At 33.9% G+C, this 10,992-nt stretch overlaps 1 protein-coding gene across 1 annotated transcript in view; it reads right to left on the minus strand.

The window, feature by feature from the left end:
• The window catches only part of LOC138324767 (histone acetyltransferase KAT6A-like), a 34,251-nt gene extending 23,462 nt beyond the window's left edge, over nucleotides 1-10,789 (minus strand). The window contains exon 1 of the mRNA XM_069269899.1: nucleotides 9,940-10,789. Coding sequence (XP_069126000.1) covers nucleotides 9,940-10,512 — 573 coding nt within the window. The 5' untranslated portion in view covers nucleotides 10,513-10,789. The remainder of the gene's footprint in view (nucleotides 1-9,939) is intronic.
• Between the last annotated feature and the right edge of the window lie 203 nt (nucleotides 10,790-10,992).

The raw sequence follows: 10,992 nt of genomic DNA on the forward strand, positions 1-10,992 counted from the left end.
ACGCTATCGGCGTGACCAAATTTTGTTTCTATTAAACTTCCATAGGTTAGATAGCTTATTTTCAATACTTTGAAAGTTAAATTACATTTCTATCAGTAGTATCGAATTTCAAAACAATTCAAAGTACTCCCACGCAATCCCTGCATGTCTTTTTATTATAAAACTTTGAAAATGCCGCCAGTATCTTCTATAGTCCGGCTAATACATGATGGTATAGCGCTCCCTTAATGCTAGAATATTTTAACAGAATTCTGGAGAAGAACAGGCATAAAAACCCATCTCCGCTCTTTGTGGCGGATTGATAACAAGAACCGAACAGGTAGGTATTAGTGAGAGTCGAAATAGCTTTAGGATCATATTCGACATTGATCCACGCGTCTGAATACGGCTATGAGCCACGATCTTACTTAAATATATTAATTAAGATACAATAATAATATAAGGATATAACCGCTGTCAACAACAATCTTCACGTGAAATCCGATTATCTATTTAAACTTGTCGGCGGTTAGTCTGACACTATCTGGCTAATTCTACAGACACTGGATCCAAAGTCAACATCATCTCCCTTGACGTCTAGACTGACTAAAACCGTGATTTCAAATAGACATGTTAAGTATGCGACTTAACACAAACGAGATCAATCGTTTCGTTTCAAACAATTGACGAGCTGTACCAAGGGAAAAGACATGACTTAAGGTAAATGTTCGTTCTTGAAAACCATGCACAAAGGTTTTGTATTTGATATATTGTCCCCGTGAAGGTCTGGTAGGAAATGGAATGACATTACAACCTCAACGTGTATTACACTGAGTGCAAATCAATAGATTTTACAATAGATATAACAATTCTGAAATATGTGATGCCATATATACCCATCAGGTAATACTACATCACTCTTAATTCCGAAAATGAAATTTGATGAGGTAGATCGACACATATCAAACATTTATGCGTGTATGCATTTATGTATTTTATGGCTTTCTCTAATCATCCCATCAGCATCTCATGCTCCTTATCGGTAATGCTGCCGGTTATAGGGAAGTATTCACTAAATTAGCAATGAATCTTCGCCAATCCATTCATCTCGTGCAGAAACCTTAAGTTTTTAGTAAGCCTATCGATCCACGAATTGGAGATTTCACACTTAACAAACGTGTTACTTTCCTTGTTGATTTCATGTAAAAACATTGGTTTGTCTCCAAGTGTCAATAGAGTAGTGTCAATATTTACTTCCTGAAATATCTTGTAGAATGGACTCAATCGGTTTAGTTTAAACATTGGGCTTGTCGTACTTGAATAGCTATTAGAGCGTTAGACAAAAATCAGCATCGTCTCTTCATCATTTATTTCATTATTCGTGGGAATTGTTGGCTGTTTATATCACAAAGATAATGAGTAGTGTTCAGTGGAACCGTGAAAGTTGAAATCACGATATCGCTGTGAAAAATAATTACTAATTGACAATCATTATTTTTTCTTTGTTTTGATACTAAATCTGGCTATCTGATTGGCCGACTCTTGTTTTTCATACCACTAAAATTGATTTTTCTTTGTTTTCATACCAAATCTAGCTTTCTGATTGGCCAATATATTTTTTTTTTTTGCATATAACTATGGAAAAAAATCGAGAATGGCGATAAACCCCGACGTTTTCGTGATGTCACAATAGAGACATTGACGTTGCGTATTGATTCGGAAAAAAGAATCCCTTGAAAAACCACTATAATGTTACATTTAAACATACTTCATTTTATCAAATAGAGTATAAAATTTTATCAAATAGAGTATAAAATTAATTATAAGAATTGATGTCACTATTTTCTAATTTCATCGGGTAATAAAAACAAAATTGTTTGCAAACTTTTGTGAGAATCCGCTACGCGGATTCACACAGTTCGCAAACATTTTTTTTTTCCATACTCCGATAAAATTAAAAAATAGTGACATCAATGCTTAAATGAAAAAGATACGAAAATGGCGCGAAAACCTGAAGTTATCGTGACGTCACAATAGAAACATTGACGTTGTGCATTGATTTGGAAAAATAATTCCCTAGAAAACCTAATGGAAATCATATGTGTAAACTATTTCATTTATTTGATGTAACTATTTTTTCAATTTCATCAGGGTATGAAATAAGTTTGCAAACTTTTGTGAGAATCCGCTGCGCTAACAAAATTTCTTTCATACCGCGATAAATTAAAATATAGTGACATCGATGCTGAATATACGCGAAGTTAAGAAACCGCGAAAATAAGTTATTTTACAGTAAAATAGAAAGAAAACTGATTATGATATGATATAACATCTCTAGAAAATACGAAAGAATTCAGATATTCTTTACATACATCAAAGCTGCAGTGATTTTTACGTACATGTGGGAGAAAAAACTTTTTTCCCTAGAGACCTTTTACTGCATTTTTTTTTTTTTTTCAATTTTATGTACAATGTAAATATTTTTCAAAATAAAGAAAAACTCTAAAAAATACATATTTCAATAAAACTAGACTACAGTGTAATTTTAAGGCCGAATAAAAGCCCCTTAGAAATTTTGCTGTATTTTCCCAATTTTATGTAAATATTTTCCAAAATGAAGATATTTCAAGAAAAATACAATGTAAATTTTTCCAAATTGAAAAGGTACAGACCCCTGAAATTATTGAGTAAGAAAATCACTAACGCTTAAATGATACTTTAATGCTCATACACAATGATATAGCATTATTAAAAGGCAAGGATTATCATTTAAAGAAAAAGCCATCCTCGATACTCCAGGGGTTCCAATTACTTACGATCTCTACACCCCTGGACTATCGCATAGTGAAATTGAAGGCAGCTCAGCGGAAAACATTTGACCAATCACAGGCTAGCAAAGATTTCCTTCGTCAAAGCCACACAGTCATCCACAGTGTACCGTTATACGGCTCTTTTGATGAACATCAAATGACTAAATTACCTGTTATATTATGTTGCCTCCAGTTTTACTATGAGATAGTCCAGGGGTGTAGAGATCGTTAATGATCGGAACCCCTGGAATATCGAGGATGAGAAAAAGCATAATGTGGCGTTTTGCACAGTATGTCAAGAAATTGAAGCCAGTAATAGTAGAGTCATAGAGATGCAACGATAACATATTTAGTTGTAGAACATATGTCTTGAGAAATCGAATTATCAATTGAATTCAAACTTAATTGAACGTAACAAAACTGCACATATAGCGCGCTAAATATCCGTAAGGCTTCATTCCATTTTTTGCCATATACATTTAACAATCCCATTAGATTAATAGTAGAGTGAATAGCCAAATTGTAATATAAGCCGATATCTAATACAGTTTTTATGTACATTCAGACTCTCAAATGCATGTATCAGCGTCCCCATAACAGGGAAACACCCACTGATAATAGCGAATGCTTTCCGAGTGCCACACCCTTAGTCGATATGTAAATAATCCAACACGGATTTACCAAATACACAGAACGCTTATACACAGAAACGTTTGACAATAAAACCAATATTAAATGTAGAGAGTGTACAGATGATGCCAGTCGAAACATGGCTTATGGTTCCGACATCACACTTGCACTGCTAGAGACGTCATTACTTGTCCATATACTTTCTCTTTATTTTAACTTTTAGAACTGTCTTCCTTCTTAACTCCATCGCCGACAGAGCACAATCGATACTCATCATTGGAACAATAAGTGTTTAATCGTGTATGTACGAATGTATATGTATAATTCACACAAAACATAATATAAAACAATTTAGTTTTGCTTTTGGTGTTTGCGCAATCAACACTTCATACCATAGAATACCAGGGATTTTTTTCGGAACGCAATTAATTATTTTCAATATTTTATCTTGAAGTACAATGTTGTTCATGGTGTAAAGTAAGTACTGAAGAAAAATACTAATTCTTCTGCTCCTAGTTTGAGAGAAAAATAGTTTGTCAGCGGTGGAGCGTCTTTAAGCAAATATAAAGCAAACTTTCTGTCACATTTCTAATATATTTCTGCCCTAGAAGAAGATATGGTCAAATCATCCATACTTGCCCTGACAGGCACATTCACTCGAAAGACTTCGTTATCGATAACGATTATCTAGGTACGTTATTTTCCGCGTGACTTATTCCAATTAAGTAACTCAATACATGTACAACATAAGTGAATTCTGAAAAGGGTATACTTTTTGCATAAAACGGCAAATAATTCATGATATCATAGCTAGTAAATGATTTCGATTTTTCTACATCTGTTTTATTATTAAGGAAATAAACAATATCGGAAATCGACATACAGAATTTGCAGCCTGTGTGTTTTGATAAGGTGATATGTTTTACAATTCAATTCAATTCAACTTTATTGCTTCCTTACATCCATACAAAAGGGATCGATAGCAAAACATACATGTACATAACACACAGTAGATCAAAACAACTTAAACATTTATCAAGCCAGTTTTCCTCAGTTCAAATTACTTTTTAACAAAGAGGCCTAAATCCTGCAGAAGTTTTAGATTATTAGAAGACAAGGGTCGTATCAAATTTTCAAAATCTCTTAAATGGTGGTTAATTACATCTTTTACATGTCACACATGTAATAATTCATATCCAAGCCTGGTAAGATACATTTGCCCCCTTCTTCCTTGCACACCCTTCCCTTCCGTATGCTGTATAAGGAATAGAAAGTTACTGTGAATATTGACTATTTCAAGATTGTATATTTTAATTGAAGGAAGTTGAAAAGCATAACACAATCTACTACAGCTTGCTTCAATATCTTATTTTAATTTGGAAGCCAGTTGTATCGGGGTTCACATATCTTGTAACAAAAAGGTAAACACCGAGACTCCTTTAAATATGACAGGTAGCAACGTCGCTAGCCAGGGGTATTTAGTCCGATACTCTCCTGTTGAAGGAGAGTGTCGCTAGCCAGGGATATTTAGTCCGATTCTCTCCTGTTGAAGGAGAGTGTCGGACTAAATATCCTTGGTTAGCGAAGTAGGACAGGTAGAAATGCCCAAAACGGAACATCTATTTCAGAGTTACACATTGGGAGAGTTTTACGGGTTACTCTAAATGTTTTCTCATTCCATTTTTTTTTTTTTTTTTTTGGGGGGGGGGGGGGGGGGGGGTTTTTGTAGAAAGAATATATAATTGTAAAAAGGTATTATGTAATACTATTAATTAATTTTCCTGTAAATGTTTCTTTTGGTTAACACCGGTACTCTTCTTTTTACGTTTGATGTACCGTCATTTTGTGAACATCCTTTCTTTAGCGTTGTCTATGAATAAACAATAAACAATAACTGCCATCCGGAGACGCACATACGCATAAATAGTTTTAGGTTTGTATATTTACAGCATAAACAAATCGTATATGAAGTTTTTGTCGAACTTTAAGGTTTTGCAGCTATTATATAAAATGGACTGTCATTAATCATCATACACGTTAACGCTATCGTGTTCTTGTGATAATGGTAAATAGAGCTTTATCGCGTAAAGAACAACAGGCTCAGTCACACCCAGACATTTATCGAACATTTGCTGACGTCAGTAAAATACGGTGTTGACGTTTATCGAACGTATGCTGACGTCAGTAAAATACGGTGTTGACGTTTATCGAACGTATGCTGACGTCAGTAAAATACGGTGTTGACGTTTATCGAACGTATGCTGACGTCAGCACGGTGATGTAAGTCAGACATAAGAGTTAAGCACGCTGTTGTACAGAGGAATATACTGTAGTTTTATCGCGACTGTCAAAAATTGTTTGTCAATGTGCGAATTTTCCTGTCGTATGTGTAAGGACCATACGTTTCATAAGAGCATGCGTACGTTCAAGCTCAGAAATTATTGGGTCGCCAAAACCCAGTCACATATATACATTGCTCATACATGAATCATCAATGTGTTCTCGACATACAAAAACCACAAAAACAAAAATATCACATTATATGTATCAACACGTAAATATGAGAACATTTGTTTATTGATTTTCGTAAATGTCTTGAAAATCACGTATGCATGAAACTATTTCAAATGTTAGTAAAAAACAATTCAAAATGCAAATTATCACGCAGGTTTAGATTTGTCGAAACACGTCATTATCTATTTTCTGAATTTTTCGGATTTTTAAAAGTTTAAATGATGGTATATTTTTATAACACAAGGCTTTGAAGGCAAGTATATCTACATGGCATCAACCGATAGCATTACTTTGTGGTACATCGGATCCTGAAGTATTTAGTTTTGTGAATGGCCTTTAGGCAATTTTAACATATAATTATAACTTTGCTCTGTTTAAAGTCGTTTTCATAACCTTCCAATACAACAGCTTGCGGTGATTAAAGTGGTTTCATAACCAGTGACGTATTACACTTACGTCAAAAATTTTCGCAATTCCTTGAAATTACGTCATTCTAAAACAAGATATACGTGATGAAAAATTTACGATGGTCGAAATATGTGCAAAAAAGTTATTCACACAAAATCAATCAAGCGGAATATCTGGGTTTTTTGTTTTTTTTTGTTTTGTGTGTGTGTGTGTGTTTTAATGTTTCAATTTCAAACGCATGTGATCTCAAAGACCAGCTTCCGTGAGCGAATACACGTAATCTAACCTTTGGGAGCACTGATTCTGTTTTTCAAAACTAAACGTTATTGTGCTATATGACACTGTACAACGAAAAAAACCCGATTACTAGTAGGTTGAATGTGTTTTAACGTATTTATGTTTCTGTATCAGAGTAACTCCGTGACATCGCCGAACGTAGCAAACTATTAACGGCAGCATAAGGCGTTCCATTTAAATAAAACTCAAAGATAACAAAATCATTAAAAGAAATTTTTTTATTAGATTTTGATATAGCCCAATTAAAGTAGACTTTATTTGAACATTTTATTTGGATAATTGGAAACAATTTGCTACGTTAAATTCTACAAAGTATCGAACAAAGTGGATATAGCGACAGTGATAGTAACCCCTGGAGTATCATGGATACACGTTGCAGTAAGTGTCATTTTATATTACTTACTTTCACTGTCTTGACTGTGAACAATATTTAAAAGTCATTTAATCTTTAGGCAACTCACTATCCATTTTTGGGACGAGTGCACTCAAAAATTATGGAATATGAATATTTTCAAACAAGTCTTTCGTCCGAAATAGTATATATAAAGGTTCTACACAATATATCTATCCAAGCATATAGTACGTGTATTTGCATCGTAACTAGCGAAACGTTGACTTAGTAGTAAAAATGTACTATTTTTTTCTCTCTTCGTTATGACGAAATGAAATGAATGCATTTGCATATTTAGGCAAGCACATCGCACAATACAACAAAATATCTGAATTCCTAAATGATGACAATCTATAGTCCAAAGGGAAGTATGCATACTTGGTTTCATTTTCGATTGTGTTATTTATACAATGTATATGGTAGAAGGTGGAAATATGAATATATTGGTTTTTGTTTAGATTCTGTGGGCGACGTAAAAACCAATACATCATAGGAGACTACATAGCATGATAAAGCATTTTTATCGCTTAATAATTAAGATTTGTACAAAATAGGCAACACGAACCCTAGTGATTTTGAATATACTTTGTCGAAAAATAGAATCAAGTACAATCGTAAATTGTAAAAAAAAAAAAAAAAACGGGTTATCTTTTGAAAAGGTATTTCTTAAACAAATATACGCTATCGTATCGAACGCGTTTCCTGTTAATCACCGGAAATACATTCATGACACGAGTGTATCAGTTTAGCACATGTGTACACATGTGTAAAGGAGAGATCTAGACGCGTGGTACACATATTTTTACTCTGAACAGAACTACCGTCTGCTAGGAGACACGAAATATTCGTTACGCTTTGCTGTCGTTTTTTTATACTTCAGTACTTTACGTATAAATATATACTTTATGTATGGGAAAGTTCACGCGACAGTTAATTAAACTATTTATATTTTAAAACTTTACGAGGTCAGAAATGTGTGCCGTTTACATAAACGCTATCTACAGTACTGTAGTACCTAAGTACATATACTTTGTTGTGTAAGCTATACGTGTCAATTCTAAGACAAATATCCATGAAAAAATGCAATGATACAAATTCTGAAATATTCTCGTAATGACGTAATTATATAATCACGTAAAACTATCGTAAATATCAAAACCATCACGTCAACAACAAAATATTCATGATTACATTTTAAACATTATGATAAGATGTTTATTTTATTCCGTGTAGATACGCTGATGATGTAATATCTAACAATGATTATCGGCCGGATAAAGTCTGAACGTCTTAACATTGACGCACGCGTGGATTAATCACATTCCGTAAAAAAAATGCAAGGACGTCAGTACTCTCGTTTGCTAAAATCATCTAAATTGGAACTTTGTAACTACTTCGAAGACTAGATGTGTCGATGAACTTGAACAGTTTAGTTCCCCTAAAACGAATAAATAAAATGAAGCAGTGTTTAAAGCGAATGTTTCTTTATTTGTTTTTTCTTTTTTTATGTAAACTAAGATCTGCTAAAGTTAAAACTATATCTAGTTTCTATTGGTTCTTCACATTTTGAACCACCGTAATAAGTCGGTGGTTGAAAAAAAACACGAAAGTGCATTAACCCCATTGGTTGACCTAAAAACAATGGCACGGAAGCGCATTTACGGAACTCGGGCGTATACGATATTGGAAAGTTCACCGAGTATGAACATTTTATCGATTGATATAGAAGTGTGTAGTGGATTAAATAATATGTGGAGATATCGGATGGCGGGGAGAGAAGTGGGAATATGTGAAGTAAATATATCGCTGGAAGGCTGCATATGTATTTCGCAATGGATTTGGAATGATTAGTATGTGTCATTTCATACTTTTTAATTACTTTATTTCATTGACATCGCGCCAAGTAAAATGAACCGATTGTAACAGAAAAACATGTTCTATAAGCAGAGATGTTTCATTTAAGGAAAAAAAAATCAAAATAGAGTTCGTAAACCTGTAATATCAATGACTTTTCTGTTTATCCTCACTTTTACTCTAATCACGGCGTAAATCATATCGAAAAATTCACGCCGTCCAGAGGTCAAGGTCAAGGATAGCAAAACTATAAAATTATTTACAATATATATACCTACATAGATGTCCTGAGCATTTCAACAGGGACGATCTGTTTATTCACTTCAATCAATAAATGATATCACGTAGTAATTTTCTGTGAGTGAAATGATTTCATTTTATCGATTTAGTTACGTTTTAGAATAAACGAATTATAGCGCACAGACTCTTTCCTGAACGGAATGTGAGAACCGTCACGTGCGGAATACTTTCTGAATCGTTCAGGTAAAAATTGGGTTTTATAGGAAGAATCAAATTATAAATTAAATCAATTTCGTGACGGAGTTTGGACTCGTTCTATTACATGTATAAATACGGTATGTTACATTTTACTGCTACTTTTATTATCAATCATAAGTTAACTTTATTATATTTATTCGACAGTGCAATAACTGTATATTATGTAAATAGAGATTATTTTAGCCAATGCTGGTTTTCCAGCGGATTAGAATTTTCGCTTTAACTGCGAAAAAAATTATGATCTGAACATCGAAAACATTCGAATCAAAGTTTTCTCCATTCAAGTCCATCCCGATCATATTTTTTTTCTTTTCAATCCTGAAATTGAACATTTGTGAAGAAAATCATAAATTAGAAACAAAAGTAATCAAAACAAAAGTTATGAAAGTTTTCCTTGCAAGTTTTTTTTCCCTAGATTACTTTAAAAAAATTGGAAAATTATACAGAGAAAAAATATAAAGATATATATATTTATATCATTAAATAACAAATATATCAATATTTCATTAAAGAAATAAATTTTATGATTTAAAAGAAAATAATAAAAACGTCCCAAACCTTCTTTTTTGGAGGTCTTCCCCTTTTGGTGTTGACGGAAACGCATCTCTTCAGCATAGCTTTCATATTACACGCCTTATTTCCAAGTCGAGAAGTGATATAATTTCCATTGGGAAGTTTTTCAAGTCTTCCAGCGTCCACTTCTCTCTGCAACATTACATGGAGGGGGACTTTAAATTCTTCCCTCCCCAGTTTTTGTGACACGAGCCATCGTTCTATGTCCCTTACTGAAACTCCGCGTTCTCTATCCACTAAATCACCACGTCCCTCTGTCAGTGCATGAACCGCGTCCGTCAACATTTCAACAGCCGCTTTAGAATTTAACACCTGTCCACCTAGATGACTTTTTCTACACTTTGCCGCGTTTCTATAACTTATATCACCTTTATAGTCAACTTTCACAACAATTTGTGCGTCCACAAGTTTTTCAAGAAGCTCTTCCGTCTCTGTAAATCTCAATCCGTATTTTCGCTTCGCCATGTGACATATCCGCGGTAAGTCGGGCCTTGCCTTTCGTTGGCGGAGTTGGTCTATCGCTAACAAGATCCATTCTTTACTCTGCAAAGCTGACATAACTCCATATAAACGTTAAGCTGATGACAATCATTGAAAATGTCATAAAATTACCAGCGCTGTATGTTTCCTTGTGGGGAAAACTTTCGACATGGCAGCAGCGCTTTACGCATGTGCCCAGACGCACAATATTGCATTATGGGATAAATGGTTCTCTCTGCACTCGTACGCTATGAGTTGTATTAAAAAATAGATTTGACTGAAATGCAATTAAACCCTAATCACGTTGAACATGCTTATCGGAAATGTCTGATACGAAACCGAGTAAAGCCTAAGTGTTATAAATAACATCATTGAAAATATTACACATGTGAACAGCGCGTCAAATAATTTTGCTCGCGCAAGCGTGACAGAGATCTACACGATATCGTGTGTATTTTATCGAAGCGCTCCTGGGTATATCATATGTATATATGCCTACACATACAATATTGACGTGTTTCTCATCTTAAAGGGATAACATACTGAAGCAGTTACACA

Source organism: Argopecten irradians, chromosome 6, assembly GCF_041381155.1.
Source record: "Argopecten irradians isolate NY chromosome 6, Ai_NY, whole genome shotgun sequence".
NCBI lineage: Eukaryota > Metazoa > Mollusca > Bivalvia > Pectinida > Pectinidae > Argopecten > Argopecten irradians.